This window comes from Lytechinus variegatus, chromosome 13, assembly GCF_018143015.1.
Source record: "Lytechinus variegatus isolate NC3 chromosome 13, Lvar_3.0, whole genome shotgun sequence".
NCBI classification, from domain to species: domain Eukaryota; kingdom Metazoa; phylum Echinodermata; class Echinoidea; order Temnopleuroida; family Toxopneustidae; genus Lytechinus; species Lytechinus variegatus.
Window position 1 is genome coordinate 19,773,249 of NC_054752.1, and position 16,962 is coordinate 19,790,210.

General features: G+C 37.4%; 1 protein-coding gene across 4 annotated transcripts; it reads right to left on the reverse strand.

The window, feature by feature from the left end:
* Nucleotides 1-756: 756 nt before the first annotated feature.
* On the reverse strand, nucleotides 757-16,953 carry LOC121426142 (glycoprotein-N-acetylgalactosamine 3-beta-galactosyltransferase 1-like). Of its 4 annotated transcripts, none has more exons than XM_041622319.1 (3): nucleotides 16,866-16,953; nucleotides 3,674-4,741; nucleotides 757-1,750 (listed from the first exon to the last, which is right to left on the reverse strand). In XM_041622319.1, the coding sequence occupies exons 2-3, from the start codon at nucleotides 4,694-4,696 to the stop codon at nucleotides 1,607-1,609; spliced, it is 1,167 nt and encodes a 388-aa protein (XP_041478253.1). In that variant the 5' UTR covers nucleotides 4,697-4,741; nucleotides 16,866-16,953; the 3' UTR covers nucleotides 757-1,606. The 4 variants fall into 4 exon arrangements, with proteins under 4 accessions (XP_041478253.1, XP_041478251.1, XP_041478250.1 ...); XM_041622317.1 differs by lacking the exon at nucleotides 16,866-16,953 and adding an exon at nucleotides 12,653-12,969; XM_041622316.1 differs by lacking the exon at nucleotides 16,866-16,953 and adding an exon at nucleotides 12,657-12,968.
* Between the last annotated feature and the right edge of the window lie 9 nt (nucleotides 16,954-16,962).

Here is a 16,962-nt window from a genome sequence, read left to right on the forward strand (position 1 = left end):
AAAATATAATTCCGACTATCATTCATACAGGATCCTTAAATTTGGAATATAGGCCTACGTAACAAGGCGAGTCAAGATCCGATACTAATTTTTAGAGCATAACAGTTAGAATTTAGACCTATATTTAGCCTGCGCATATCTATTTACATTTTGAGTGCAACTGTATGGCCAACGCAGCGCAGCGGACCTCTCATTGAGTGCAGTCGTGTAGAAGCCGCGCGAAGCCTAAACAGGAACTGCTTAGCATTGGCTCAACAGGCTTAATGTTAGATTAGGACTAGGTCTGGCAACGTTAGATTTGGTCAAACATCAGCAAGGACTAGGTCCACAAGTTAAAGAGGGGATATAAAACAAATAAATCAGGCGTTTATTTCGAAAGCATAGTGGGAATTATTAATCCTCGGTTGGACTGGCAATGTAACTATTTTTCTCAGGAAAAATAGTAATTGCCAGTCCAACCTCGGATAAATCCCACTTTACTTTCTCAAGCCTGATACATGTATATGTGTATAATATATCTCTTTTTCCTGTCAACTCTACCATAATGTAAATTTGTAGCTGGTAGAAAATAATCCATACTTGTGGAAAAAAAAATTGGGGTCACAAGTCAAAAAGTGGTTCAATTTCGCAAAAAAAAGGGTCAAATTATTATTTTTTAAATGTTTATGTTATAGGTATTTAATAATGAAAAAGTAGTAAGTCCCAAAATACCTTTGTTTTCCTTTTTAAATGGCTCATTAACTGCTAATCAATACATTGACATCCATGTAAATATGATTTCTCGAATGAGTTTTTTTTCTCCAAAATTGGACCTGCTCCACAAAAAATGGTGTCATAAGTTCAAGCTACATGTTCATTGGATCACTCTAGTATTTAGCATTTTCAATCTTGTAACATCAATACTTGAATCCATAACAGAAACAAATTATCTGTTATTGTATGCATATTAATTACACTAATTCATTAACAAGGTTTAATTTTACTAATTTAATATATTTGGCCTATAGTTCTAGCTTAAAATGAGATATTAATCACCAAATGTGGCAACAATTTATCCGCGACATGTGTGGAAAACTGTTCATTCTCCACCCTTATTGCTTTCAATGTGACCATTGGAGAGTTGTAGACATGAGTGGTAAGAGTTCAATTATACTTTGAGCACCTCAACAGGAGAGTTTAACATTTGCAGTCTGACAAGTTTGCCAACACAAGTGTCTGACTCTATAGTCTTACTGAGGTACACTGTACATGAAACTAACAGATTTTAAACAGAACAGACTTTGCTCGACATGAAAGTATTTACACAAAATGCCTCCCAGGCAAAAAGGTGTGGTATTAAAAATAATTTTCTCAACAAAAATATTCTGCATTTAAATAAACACACTATGAAAAAATATTCCACTACAGACCGCTTTATCATCAGATTAGTGATCCCGTAGAGAGGCTCACAGTTTGTATCATACCTTATTACACCTGTGTGAAAACTCACATATTTTCCTATAGCAATCAAATCCTGGCCCTCGTCATACTCTGTCAGCACATATCCACTAACCTGCAGCCCCCAAGTTCTATTGTTCTGGTCATGAAAGGTCAAAGGTTGCAGCGATCACCTCAGTCCACCGGTAGAGGGGCACATATAGTTGCCTATGCCAAAGGGTCGGAGATGATAAATCGCATATTCCAACGTGTACATCTCTTTAAAATCAACAGCATGGAAAGTGACTGGATACTCCTCACAACAACTCTCATCCTGAAAAGAAAGATGATAAAACAAGTTCATCTCAAAAAAGGTATCATTTGTTATAAAATCTGGTAAGTGGGAAAGGACATCGGGTCTATTTATAGTGGGAGGAAAATTGTCTGGGAAGATATACATTTACACATGGAAAGTTTATGTGCGATGGACCAGACAAAAAAAATGAAATTATTTTATTTTGGGGGCTACCTTTCACAACTTAACTGCCTAAATATGCTACATTGGATAAGCTTTAACACCGCAATGAATGGGGATTCTTTTTCAATTTCCAGGGCAACTGTAATTTTTTCTGTGCAACTGACAAATGTTTTCATGTTAGACCACCCACAGGTGTGCAATGTCTTCAAGTGGCAATGGGTCAAATGCATAAAAAGTAGCAATTGCTGGTAAGCAACTGCTCGCCAATCATGGGGCCTGTTGCATAAAACTTTTTACCTGAGAAAACTCAGGTATTTTTACCTGAATTTTTGCCCTGTGTTAAAGTCAATGGCAGAAATCAGACTAATCTTAGTTTTCAGGTTTTACAGGAGTTTTCTCGGGTAAAAAGTTTTATGCAACAGGCTGCAGGTGCATAAACATGATTAAAAACGCGAATGCCCTGATCAAGCAAACGCTCAAGCTGCTCTGACGGAGCTTGAAAAAAACCCAAGCAAGTGCTTAAATGCACGAGTAAAATGTTCACTTTATGCATACACTTTTTCGCAATGGCTTAATCGTTAAAGGAGAATGAAACCATTGGAACAAGATAGCTTGTGTGAAAACAGAAAAATCAAAGAAACAGATCAACAAAAGTTTGAGAAAAATCGGACAAATAATGAGAAAGTTATGAGCATTTGAATATTGCGATCACTATTGCTATGGAGATAGCAAATTGGCAATGCGACAAAGATGTGTGATGTCACTGATGAACAACTCTCCCCATTACTTTAGTATATATTTCACTTGAATTGCCTCTTTTATCACATCTATCCATAGATCATGTGTTCTTTCTACATGAGGGCATGTAATACATATTTTTTAAGAATACATAATGGATAAAGAGTTTGTATCATCGTAAGAAAAAGCAAAAAGAGACATTTTGAGGGTATTTTATAGTCCACCAAAGGGAAAGTTGTTCATCAGTGACATCACACATCCTTGTCACATTGCCAATGGGAGGATCTCCATAGCATTAGTGATTGCAATATTCAAATGCTCATAACTTTCTCATTATTTGTCCGATTTTTCTCAAACTTTCTTTATTCTTATTCTTTGATTTTTCTGTGTCTACACAAGCCTATTTGTTCCAAAGGTTTCATTCCCCTTTAAGGAGTGCAAATAGAATAGATTGCTTGAACTTATTACAAAAGCATTTGCTTGCTAATTTCTGTGCATACCAATCAGGCAGAAGCCAAGCAAAAGCAATTGCTACTTTCATGCATCTGACCGAATGTATCCATGAGCTTAATACAGGAATCATTGTTGGTTCATTCGGAAGCACGATGACCCCTATAAAGTATAAATGTAAAGTGGTTCTGAACTCTTAACAGATTTGGGGCGCCAAGGGAAAATAATGTATAATTTCACTTTTTAGTCTAATACCATATTCTACTGTTTACACAATTTCATGTGTAATCAAAGCCAAGTCATCCAATGACAATGAAGAATTTCACATATCAATTATTCAACCAAAAGTGCTTGACAACTAGGAAATGGTCCATTAGCTCTGTTAAAATGTTTTAATTTGCCCTCTTTTCCCTTTTCAACTGACAAGTGAATATTTTGCTGAATATGAGGGATAAGCTTTCAGGAATGGGAAATTCAGCTATAACACACACAAAAAAAGGAACTAGATGGACAATACATGAATGCCTAGATCACTTTTCCGAATTTAAAGCTGTAAATTTTCATTCAGACTCATTTTGTTCCTAGGCCCACCTGTCTTTCTGGGTGTTCAATGTATTTCAAGTTCCACTGCATACGGCTGGTAGCAAGATGAGGTAGTTCCAATTCAGGGACCTTCATCTGGAATCTGAAAATACCAGATTGGTCACGTCCATCTGTCAAGGAGATCACATCAGTGTTCCTGAAGCAGGATTCCAACACCTCACCATCATCAAAACCTTGCAGGAATTTAGGGGTGCAGGTGATTAGGGTAGGCACTATTAGTTCCATTGCATAGCGGCTCAGGACAAAGACAGAGCCGTCTGTACCGGGTCCCTCGAAAACTTGGCCGATGTAACCCAGGATGTTAGTTTGATGTAGCTGTACGAGATGTCTAAGGTTCTCTAAGACCACAAATCCATCATATGGCACTTTGACAAACCAATCAAACTCTTCTACAAAACTATAGGCCTCCTTCAGCAGGATCTTAGTCCTTGACCAAGAGTGAGATTCCCCAGGTTTAAGGTCTGTCCGAAGAATGTTTGCTTGCACTCTGATGGACCTGTCGCTAACAAACAGAACCTTGCTACAGTGTTTCCCCCATGTATCCTGTAGGGTTGTGCTGTACGTGGCATAGCTTGCAACGTCCAGTCCTGCAAGTGCAACCATGCAGAGGATCTTTGTCTTGTCCTTGGAAGGTTGAGCATCGAGGGAAGTATCAAAAGCATTTCCTGAGCCTATATCCTTTAAGTCTGCATGGAGTTCCGTCGCTTCCTTCTTGTTTTCCCCACCCTCCGCACTCTCACGCTTTGTCCTACCCATATTCTCATTTCCTTCATGACTGAGCCACTTTTCTATTCTGTCATCATTGATTCTGCCATCATCTTTCTGCTTCGTCTTCTCCGAGTCTCTCCTCTTGAGGAGCGATACAAAGTAGAAGGTGGTCCCTCCCAATGAGTATTCGGGATCGGGTGCGATGCTTGGCATGACCAATGCCTGGTACTGCAACAGACTGATGGCTGAAAGTACTCCAGTGAGCAGTCCTAGTAATAAAGGAACAATATTCTTCCAATTCATCTCATGTGTGAGTGTACTGCTCTTGGTGTGACATCATCAGTTGAACTGAAAGAGAGACCAAAAAAAGGTGGAAGACCATATTAAGAAAAATATACCTATAGTAGTATATGCATAGATCTTGATAAAATTACAGGTAATCATTCCCCTCTTTCCGTATTTCCCAAGTTGTCAAATAAGATTTAGGTTAATGTATACGGATTTGGTTGAATTTCTTGATTAATAACAAAGCCATTTAAGGCCAATTCTTTTCAACACTCAATGCATCTAGACAAACACAAAGTATGTACACTGTAGTAGGTACGACAAGTAACTACATGTACACATTCTTCAGCTTTATGTCAGACATTAAACTTCAGAGAATTTTGTTTACAATGTACATGTAGAACTTTACATTTATCATCTTGTTTTACCTGTTTTACTGTACGGTTGTTCAGTTTTTTATTATTTTACGCAGGACTAGGGTGTGGTTAGCACAGGGGAATGGATTAAGTGCTACATGCATTTCACACACTGCTAAAGTTAGATTTTATTTAAATACTCAAGAGTGGCGGGCAGACAAATGGTCAAATAGAATTTGTACATACTATAGAATGTTTAAGGATACTTTGAAGTTTGAAAAGTATTTACAGATCCTGTGTAAGAAAGACTTTGTTACTATAAAATTCAGATGGATTGCCTGTAATAAGTGAAGGTTTGATGCAAGCCTGACAGATGAACTGTATTGTACTCTATGTTCACATGCAGACATAGGAGATGAATTTCATTACATTTACCAAGTAATCTAGCGGCCAGTAGACCAAATGCATTGCACATGGCTAAGCTATTTAATTCAAATAATGCTTGCCACTTAAAAAAAAATAGAAAAAAGTTGTCAGAATAATTTTATTGCATTTTTCAATACCAAAGAAGACAGTAGTTTTTATAGAAAGTAAAGTAGATCTAGATCAGAATGTGTGTACACGTAGTTGTAGGGTAGTCAAACGCCCTAAACGCCTTGACTTGTAAATATGTTCTTTTATTTTCACGTACATGTTGTACATATATTATCACTTATGTTTTTGTATTATCACTTGTGCTTTTGTATTCATGTATTGTAATGTTTGTTCTCTCATTCCCCGAGAGGGGGTTGGTAGAGTCGATAAAATCTTACAATCTAAAGCCTGTAAGTAAAAAAAAGCTTGACAGTATGACACCTCACAAACCCCAAATAATTTGATACCACATTTACAGTAGAGGCGCATGGCCAATATGGGAGACTTTCTCCCATGAGAGAGATTATCTCCAATATCAGAGACTTTTGTAAAGAATTTGGGTATCCCATTTCAGAGACAGTCTCCACTTTGAGAGACTAATTTCCTTTGTTTATAAAATTTGTCTACATTTGCTGCAAAAGGCTTACCTTGGTGGCAAATCAAAATGTGATACCAAATTCCTCATGAAAAATTACCACTTTTCACCGTCTACTTTAAATTTACAGTCAACTTTGGTTTTGATAAGGATTTTTGTTCTCATCCACACACAAAACAAATGAGCTTCTGACCTTAGTGAGAAAAAATTTTGGGTGGAAGAAATTGCACTTTTGTTGTTTTTGTTCTCTTGCAAAGCAAGTCTTGAATATGGGAGATTGTATCCCACATTGAAGAGAGCAAGAGTCTCCCATATTGGCCGTGCGCCTCGACTGATTTATGTGGCAGTTAAGGTACTATCGCTTGGATGATCAAGAGGTATTATTTGCAGTGACGTAAATTTTTATTTGCACCAAAGTAAGGCATGACTGCACTGAAATTAATGAATTCAGATGTCCATGTACCTCAGGCAAGGGTTCGGATAGGCTCCATTGCACTCCACCCATTCGGATCTGGAGCGGAGGGTAGCAGTAGTGAAGTGTAGTGGAGCCTATCCAAACCACTCATTCAATGAACAAGGTTATGATATAACATTGTTCTCTCCTTCTACCCCCGTCTCGATTGGCCATTTTTGTTATGAATTGTAACAAAATGGCCGATCGAGACGGGGGTAGACAGAGATGCCAAGTTCAAAAAAATGTTATGTGTGAGATTTTCATGACTCGACGTCTCTGTGCGCGCGCGGCCATTACACTCGTACGTACGTTGCGAAAAGGCGCACGCGTGCATGAGATATGGGCTTCAAAACCATGCGATGCGATATGCACGCACGCGATTCATCGTATTACGTACTAGCTGTGCGCTGACTGCACTCTCGATTCGTCTCGCGTGCCGGGCTAGAGGCGAAGGCGGTCAGCTAGTCGTATAATCTGGCGAATAATGCTACTTTTTCTTTTTTTTTCTGTCGGGTCCCGATTCATGAGAAAAATGGGTGCCATGCGTTAGATCGTGAGACGGACTCTGAATGCGTGAGTCTCACGCACAATGCGTGAGACTTGGTACATGTAGCTCTGGGTAGGAGAGAACTTTTTGTTTTTTGAGGTTCCAGTCTGTGCCCAGATGTCAGAAAAACTGCCACTCCTTCCTACCTATGGATACCTATGGATGCTTCTGAACGCAGTCTAAGACTCTATATTCAGTTCCAAATTCTGTCTCCTTTTTAGGTTGGCCGGGTCATGTCCTGGTGGGTCAGCATCAAACTTGAACTTCACAGGTTCACATCTCCAATATTTATCCAATCCATTCTCGAAGCTGTGGACACTGGGTGCATTTACTAATTCATTACTTAGGCTATTCCAAGGTTTCCTCATTCTTATATAAAAGGAATTCTTACGTTTCTCAGTTACTGACCTCGGAATGTACAATTTTTTATCATGACCCCTGGTAGGCCCCTGCACCTGTCCCAAATCTGGCACTACTTCCTGGTCATACCTGTGAAATAACTTGTATGTTACGATCATGTCTCCTCGCGCACGGCGATAAGCTAATGTAGGAAGTTTTAGTTGAATCAATCTTTGTTCATATGGGAGGTTCTTAACCTGCTCAGGTACCAACTTAGTGTAGCTATGTGCGAATACGGGGCATCGCGAGCGCTGGTTTTGGTGGCACAGTTTTCGCGCGGGTTTTGCTGCGAGTGGCATCGCCTCTGTCTGGGCGGCTCATTGAAAAAGGGGTTTAGGGCAAGTCCAAGAATTCGCGCGCGTTACGTATGGGACATTTCAGAGGCTTCAATGACCTGAAAAATAGTGTTAATTGACTTTTATTCGATTGAATACCCTCATGATGGTAGACATCTAGGAGAAGAATAATCATGGGAAAAATGGTGACATATGACCTTGACCTTTTAGAGAGAAAAGATGGGCCGTTACGTATGGGACGCAGAAAAAAGACAATTTTTAAAACATTTTTTTCAAGTTGAGAATTCTCTGAAAGTATTTCATTTGACAACTTGTAACTTAAAGTGATAGAAGTCACAATACTCTAGTATATCTAAGGCAAGTTTCATGTCATAAGTCAAATCCCTCTAATTACAGATTCTAATTAAACAAATTAATGACATGTTACGTATGGGACAGTTACGTATGGGACATTTTGTCCCCATAGAGAACGTACACAATATTCCCCATAATTAAAAAAATTGAAATAATTTAAAATATGGAAATAACCAAAGAGTTTCTGTCTTTTCAAATGTTCTATTGAGACATATTTGATATGACTGAAAAGGAAATTAGCCATTTCAACATTTTTTTTTCTTGTTTTTCATGGTTTCATGAATTTCTTATGTATTTCTATTGTTTTTTATTTTTTCATATTTTTCCATTTTCACAATTTTTTCGCTTCAGTTGTTTTCATTAATCAGTATTTATAACAAATCAGTCTTCAAAAACTAAAGAAAAGGTAAATAATCACTATTTAGAGCACTCTTGAAATTTGTTTTTCTCCATTCACTTTGTACACAAACCTCCCCATTGACATTGTGTGTAAATGTCCCATACGTAACATGTTGTCCCATACGTAACAATTTTTTAATTAACTTTTAATTAAAAAGTAAACTCTATTTTTGAAACTTTTTGTGGTATAACATTTTCATAATTTATAAATTAGAACTTCCCAGAGATGCAACAATACAAGTATTGTATTATGAGAAATAACTTAAAAAAACATCCTCAAAATGTTACGTATGGGACATTCCATCCTTGGACAAGACCTAATTTGCATAATTAATTAGATGACACCACTTTTTTTCCCTCATAAGTATTAAGATGTTAGGGGGTCCATGTCCCACCTATGACTAAATCTCACAAGTTTTGTTTTTATTTTCTATGAGTTTTTATAATTGTCCCATACGTAACGCCCATTTTACCAATTATGCAAATTAGGTGCCCCAAATCAGCATGAATATGCATATTATCACATTTTTCTTAATGAAATTTTAAAATTCAACATTTAGGCTTTCTTACTCCACCAAAGATAACTTCTTAAATTAAAGATGAAATTTTGCCTTCTAGGGTGACCTTTTCTTGGACTTGCCCTTTAATGCGCATGCGCACATAGTAGGTGCAATCTCGTGCCTTTTAACAGACAGCTGAAGATGTGCTCTTTCTGTACATATAAGTTTCAATGTGGATACTCGCCTGTAAAGTGTGGATATCGGAGCTTGAAAGTTCATCAAATTTTTGGACGCGTAAATGTTCGAAATTTTTTTATGGTAAGTAAAACAAGAATCCGATTAGGTATACAATTTGACTGGAAATATATTTGAATTATCAAAAAATCCAAACTTACGCGATTCTGACGTTGCGCAGTCCAGATATAAGAGATGCCAGCTACCCTTGTCACAGCCGGTCTCTCGGCAGTCGAGCTGCCCGATGCGCCTGCGGTTGGCAGGGTGATGGGAGCGGTCGATAGTGAGTCGTTCATGCTGGATTGAACTAGATCGTAAATTGCTTACTTGATGATTATGTTGTGCCTTTTTTGGGAAATCTCTGTCATTATACCGTAGATAATTATTCTGATATTGATTTTAATACATACATTTGTCACAGAAAGATTTTATCATCCCAAGGTTATGTGACTCAAGTCAAGAGTCTAGGTGGTTGATTATCGTTTCATTTGGAAACTGGATTTGCTTTTGACAGTGGAATATCAATGTTGACTTTTCTAAAATTAAATTCATGGGTGGAAATCCCAGGGGGACATGTCCCCCTACCAAAATAATAGGGGGACATGTAACAATAATACATTTTTTTTTTTTTGGTCAAACTTTTTGGGGTTAAAATGACCTTACAACAGTTTGGGGATAAACTTTTTTTTTAAACTTGTCAGAGTTGCCAGCATCCATAGGCGGCGAAAGCTGGGGGAAGTGTACCCCCCGCCCTTAATTTGAGGTGGGGGACGATCCCCCCACCTCAATTTTTTTTTTTTTGATAACCTTTTTTTTTCTTTTCTTTTTTTTTTGCTTGTCAAATTTAGTTTTCTGCGTCCCCCTATAATTTTTGGTTGATAACCTTTGGTGTATTTTTTTGATTATCAAAATAATTTGGTGGTCCCCCCTAAAATTGTTGGCTTTCGCCGCCGATGCCAGCGTCCCCCTACCTTTGGGGCCAATTTCTGCCCATGATTAAAATGCAAAAAATTTGTTGTTTAATTTTTCACTCTCAGAGGAAATATTTCACTTCCACATGGCTCTATTGTCTATTTTTTTTTCTATGTTATTCATTTTTTTTCTATTTTATTATAATTATTTTTTTTTTCAAGGGTGCAGGGGGGGGTTGTGTTCATAAGTTGAAATGGGAATGGGATTTGTATAAGTTTTTGTGTCACTTTTGTTCTCTTGTTTTGAGTGTTGGAGCTTTGATGCCTGTTTTTGTTGCTGTTCAGGGGTGGTATTCTGAGATCCATTTTATCTCAGATAAAATAAAATATTTTATCTCCGTTAAAATCAGTGAGATAAAATGCCCTTAAAATCTCTCCAAATTGGTATTCTGAGAACCATTTTATCTTCATTTTATCTCTGTAAGACACACCTACTTTTTAATCAATATCCAATTAGAAACGCGCTTTTATAGAGCTCTCTTTCGTGTCAGTCAACCAATGAAAATCCATTCCAAAAGGAGGTGTGGCAAAGGAGTGAGATTGCGTTAATTTTTGACTTCAAATACGCTTGCACTATACGCTCGCGCGTCTTTACAGAGATTTCTTTTTAACAAAAAGGACAATGCTCTCATCTTTTTTCGAGGTCTGTATCGCATCTTTTCAAGCATCATTTCAAAGACAATATTAGTAAAGACAAGTCTTATGAAATACTTTCTTATTGTACAGGAATAACGTTAAGGTGTTATTCTTAATAAATATATAATTTTTCTTCATTTTCATGTCAACATTTGGGGTTAATTCACCTAGAAATATTGGTGAAATCAACGTCGCGGAGATAAAATAGCCCCTACCCTCTTTTAAGTTTATTTTATTTTTTTCTTCAAACTATCTCGGGCGCAAGTACATCATCTGCGTTGCAATACCCAGATACGCGATGCCTTTGTCTACGCAGGCACTGTTTTGTTGCGTATCATTAAGTTACGCAAGATAAAATTTATACGCAAGATAAAATTGTAAATTTTATCTGAGAGATAAAATGTCATCTCAGAATACCGATTTCATTTTAAGAGATAAAATAAAATATTTTAAAGATAAAATGACCTCAGAATACCACCCCTGAGCTTTATTTATGTGCAGTGATTTCACGCTAGAATATGAACTTATTTTTCATTAAAAAAGGAGTGCTCGAACATGGCCTTTGTTGTAATCATACATATCTAAGAAATGCATATATTAAAGCTTAATTTTTATGTTTCCTTCTTGATACTTGAATTACATGCAATGCTACATCTTTACACCCTCAGACTCTGCTGCTCATCCTTCCTAAAAAAAATTGTAATCGAATGCCTACGGTCTCCAAAATGAAAGCTACATTATCCATCTATAAACAAATTGTTGAAACAATAAAATACATAAAGAATTGGTGAAACAATCAAATACATCAGAAAAGCACACTTGTATTTTTATACCATACAAAGTACATGTACAAAAGGAATGATATTTTTCATTTGTAAAAAAAAGACCCCATACATACATGTACACAATACTAAAGTTGAAAGAGCTAATTGTAATTTATATCAGAAAAACAAAGAAATATATTAGAAATTACAAAACAATACTTTAAACAAATTCATTTAGGAAATTATCTACATGATGCTGTTTTGATGCCAACTAAATTATATACAAATTATCTCTCATTATCACCTTCATTTGGCAAAAAAAAGAGGCGAGTAATTGTAATTTGCATAATTAATTAATTAAAAGAAATTATTTTACACATAAGAAGAAAAATTACCAAGTGAAATGATTACACATCAATTGAGTTTTCTTTCACCCTTCCATTGATACCTAAATTACTTCAAAGGGCTCAAAAACAAAGAAGTTAGAGCCCGTTGAAGACTTGGGATCAAAATGGTCACAAAATGGTCACAAAAATCGGTTATGCACTCCATTGACTTTACATTAAGACAATGACCACAAATTTGGATAAATATGCGCGACTTAAACTGGAATAACTTTATAATTTCTTGATGAAAATTTGAGTTCTTGGTATCATTTGAAAGGTCTTTTTAAGGGCTTTCAAATGATACCAAATTCATTGAGATTTGAGGATTTTCATTTTTTTTGTCACATACCTACTTAGTGGCCCTTCTTTGTACATTTTCTATTGCTGCTTGAATATGTTTGGACTCCATACTGCATGAGCATACTCCAAATGAGGTCTAATCAATAGTTTCATCCATATAATCGTGGTAAGTGCTTGATTTCTGTTTTAACTATTTATTCGGAGAATTATTTTGACCATACTTCACGCTTGTCAGGTGAGTAGGGCCTATGGCTGCCAAATTGCACGTAGGCCTACCTACGCTACGATCCCCCATTATATCATAACCTTGTTCATCGAATGAGTGCGATCCCCTGGGTACCGGGTAAAATACAGGATTGCCGAGGAGACCTACCATACTCTACATCCTGGGCCGGGCTTATCTTGAGAATTACTCCAGTCAATCCAATTAAAACGTCTGTAAGAATCAGATCGAGAGAAACTGCTGATCATTCCACGTGGCCATACAAGCAACATTTTGTTTACATCGATCCGGGCCTATCATGCCTAGCCTAGCTATCAGAGCAGTCTCGATGGCCGCGCAGGTATCATAGTCGAATTGGTACCGACAGCTCAGAACTTATCGGCGGCTCGTTTACCCGCCGATTTATTCCGGATTTTGTCTGGTGGTGAGGTGCGATCGTCATCCGCCGTTAAACACCCCTGGAGCAAAAGGTAATATTCTAGTCGTCATTTTAACCCGGGGGGGGGGGAAGCATTTACACGTAATGATCAGGGTATCTATTTTCGATAGGAATTCAAAATCTACGTGTTTAGGGTAAAATTTGCGAGGGGGTAAAAAAATCAAGAGGAGAATGTTTTATAAAGGATGTACCGGTACTTGTTGCCCCAAGAGATAGAGTGCATGATCAAGATTTACACAAGATGTTGGAGGTGCATGGGGCTGCGGTACCCAACGAAAACCGACGACCAACGTCCGTGACATATACGGTAAAGGCTACTTTAATTTCGATATTACTGCTATCGATATTGTTATTATCAGGTTACTATAACATCATTTAGGGGCCGTATATACACTTGTTCATTATTCTTGGATTTATTTTCTAGTAATTGCTACATCTGAAAATGGGGGTAAAAGACTCCTCATCTTTTTCCCGCTTTTTTTAGGGGGAGTGGGGGTCGGTGTGCTTGAAAAGTGTGAGTGCATTGGTCAATGAGAATTCCCTGTGCTTATTTTGGCACCCCGCGTTGTTGGACTCAATCAGGTATTTTCAATTGTTTTATGTTTATTTATTTATGCATTTATTTATTCATTAGTTTATATTTATTTATTCCCTGTGCTTTTTGGCACTCTAAATTGTTGGACTTAATTAATCAGGTATTTTAATTGTTTTATGTTCATTTATTTATCCATTCATTCATTTATTCTTATTTCTACTTTTGAGATTTTGATGAGCACAGGGGCAGTTCTTTACCCCGCCCAAGTCGCCAATCCAATCCTATTTCTTGCATGAGTAGCTCCAATTTCAAGCCAGCCATAAAGTTAAAACCAATATCGCTTTATTCACCCGATAGCATGGGCGTACTAAAGGAAGCACTGTGAATCGGGCTTGACTCAAGATCAGGGGTGTCCTATACCGTATATTGTTTAAACACCCCCTTCTGCCGACACAAGTCATGCATCTAATTTTGTCTGAAGGAGAGCAGCGAGGCTACCCTATTCTACCGTTGATCGATGAACAGGGATAGACCTACAACATCGTTGGAGAAAACTAAACTAATAATGATTCGTAAATTCCCGTTATAAGATTCTCAAATCTTCTGTTTCTGTTCACCAATGTGGGTGTGGTTTGAAAGAGCTATATGGTTGAAAATGCCCGGGGCCACTTCCATTGACGAGTGGATACCATGCATGACCATGGGATCTCGAAAAGCACCCTAAACAATTATTTTCCATATTCTGAAAATGCACCCCTTAACAATTAGTATTGGCGGGTGAAACCCCGGGGGGGGGGGTCACGATCTCCACATGGCTACGCACCCGCGTCCAGAAAAAGCGTCGAAAAGGGTCCCGTTTCAGGCACTCAGGCGTCATCGAAGTCTTTGGCAAAAAGAGTTGCATTTCAGGACCATTCGCTGGTAAATCGCTGTTTAGGATATAGCCTTTTCTCTCTCTAACTTCACGCCATTTAGGCTAATTTGTTACGCCATGATTGAGGGTTGCAAATAATAGATCTACGCCATTTCCTGCCATTTAGGGATGCAAATTTGAGAGAAGACCTAAGCCATATAAACACCATGAAGGGTGTGATTTTAAGGGATATAAAACAAATCCTCGCACACGCCGGCCAGCGCATCACTTACATAGGCGGATGGAGGGCGGCCGCCCCCCCCCCCATTGGCGGAGCAAAAAAAAAAACGAAAAAAGGGAAAAAGGAAAAAAAGAAAAGGGAAAAGAGAGGAAAAAGAAGAAACATATAAGAGGAGGAACATGATTGAATAAAATAACATGAGGGGAAGACTTTGAAAATAATTTTTTGAAAAATCTGTTTGTTAGGATATAAAATTTTCGGTCGCGCTTCGCGCTCTTATTGTCTTTTAGAGGATTTGCACATCTTGCTCAATATGGAGCTTGATAATATCAAACTTTGACGTCAATGTACAAAAAATATTTCAGCAGGGAAATTGAACTTTCATTAATTGTTTGATTTTAAAAAAGTGCTCTGTAAAAATGTCTGTGTTATGGTCTGAATATTATCATTTACTGCTTGCGCTGCGCGCTCGCAAAATTTGATTAGTCAGGTACCTATTATTTTACTGTATTCCATAAGTTCTCAAAAAGTTCCCTATTCAGGTCAGATTGTCAAAACGTATCAGCTAGCGCTGCACGCTAGAATTTTGATTAGTGAGTTATGTATATCCCAATATTAATTCTAAATCAAACTACTTTGATGACAGTTTATCAAAAATTTCGGCTCGCAATTTCCGCTCGCATTGATAGATATCATGCATCTTATGCATAATTACAAAAGTGCTTTAAATTTCTAGTTTTCAGGCCATAATATTAACAGATTTCGCGCTCTCACGCTTAGGAAGAGAAATAGGAAGATAGTCATCATTTACTTATGATGACATAATGCCCTTATAGAATGTCCCGTTCCTGTGTAAAAACTCAGGGAAATAATAATAAAATACATCAGCTCTTTTTTAACTGTGATCCATCACGATTCACAATTTTCCCACAAAGTGTGTGCAATACAGAGCTTAAATTGACCCTTTGTTAGATCGGAATATCATATATTTTTAGCTCGCGCTTTGCGCTCGCTTTATTGATTTTCATAATAGGAAAGGTACTTAGAATACCCAAATTCTAGGTCGAAATCTAAAACAGACGTTAATTCAGATACGCAGATTGTTCTCTATTTAAATCATTATCCAGTTTCAGATCACAATATAAAAAAGTGTCTGCTCGCGGATAAATAACTTATCCTATTCATGATTTACAAAACATGAATAGAGTGTCCAGAATTTTTTTCCGCTCGCGCTTCGTGCTCGCATCAATAAAGTTTAGTTTATATACTTAGAGTCCTTCCAAGATTACAAAAAGTGCTTAGCATTTCCATTATTCAGGTAAAAAAAGTCAAAATTTTTCAGCTCGCGCTTCGCGCTCGCAATATTTGAATGTTGAAATATGTAACGTCTTCATGGCTAAATGCAAGCAGTCCATAACAGGTACAATTTCGAGCAGTTCAAAACGTATACAAAAAATTTCTGCTCGCGCTCTGCGCTCGCATTAATAATGTAAGGAAGATCCCCACTTACTCATCCTTTTCATGATTTACAAAGCTAATTGAATAGAGTGTCTTGTTCAGTAGGTCTAAATCTCGAACTTTTTTGCTCACGCTTCGTGCTCGCATGTTTAATTATATACCCTATTCTGTTAAGTTACAAAACGTGCTAAGAATTTCCATTCCTTAGGTAAAAAAGTCAAAAAATTTCGGCTCGCGCTTCGCGCTCGCATTATTTGATTTTTTTAAAAATGTATAACGTCTTCATGGCTAATTGCAAGCAAGTATTTAACGGTACCTTTTCCATCACTTCATTTCTGCTCACTCTTAGTAGTAATTATTAACTTGCATATACACATCTTTTTTTCAGGAAAACAAACAGTTCCCAGAATGTTCAAAATTTTAGGAAAAAGTACATAAGATTCCAAAAAATTTAGCTCGCGCTTCGCGCTCGCATTATATAAATAAGGGATATGGTATTATACATTTAGGTTTCATAAGAATAAAGCTAAAAAGTGACCATTAGGACTACCCCTTCAAAGAAACAAAAAATCCCGGCAAAAATCGTATTCGAGCGGCCGATCGGGGAAAATATGGCTGAAAAAAATTCCGGCCCCCCTCCCCTATTAGCGAAGGCTGGATCCGCCCCTTACTTATTAGGAGAGAATACCCCCGTACAGTATATCACCGGGGGCAAAAAATCCTTCTTGTAGTAATATTATACGAGGATAAATACCAAAATATTATAGAATTCTTAAAAATTACACCAAGATATATTTTGAAACACTATCCTCAAAGTAAATAATTATACTTACTACCTTCGAAAATTTGGACACATGTGGAACCAAACGGTGGCTCCCCTTTCGTATCGGCCAAAATTTAAACGAGTCATTTGGATCTGGCAGGCCCGAT

Excerpts from the sequence above, each read along its gene's own strand:
- LOC121426142 (XM_041622319.1), bottom strand. The coding sequence starts at position 4,696 with ATGAATTGGAAGAATATTGTTCCTTTATTACTAGGACTGCTCACTGGA. Across the intron at positions 1,751-3,673 it reads TTGAACACCCAGAAAGACAG|GATGAGAGTTGTTGTGAGGA; the intron begins GTGGGCCTAGGA and ends CTTTCTTTTCAG.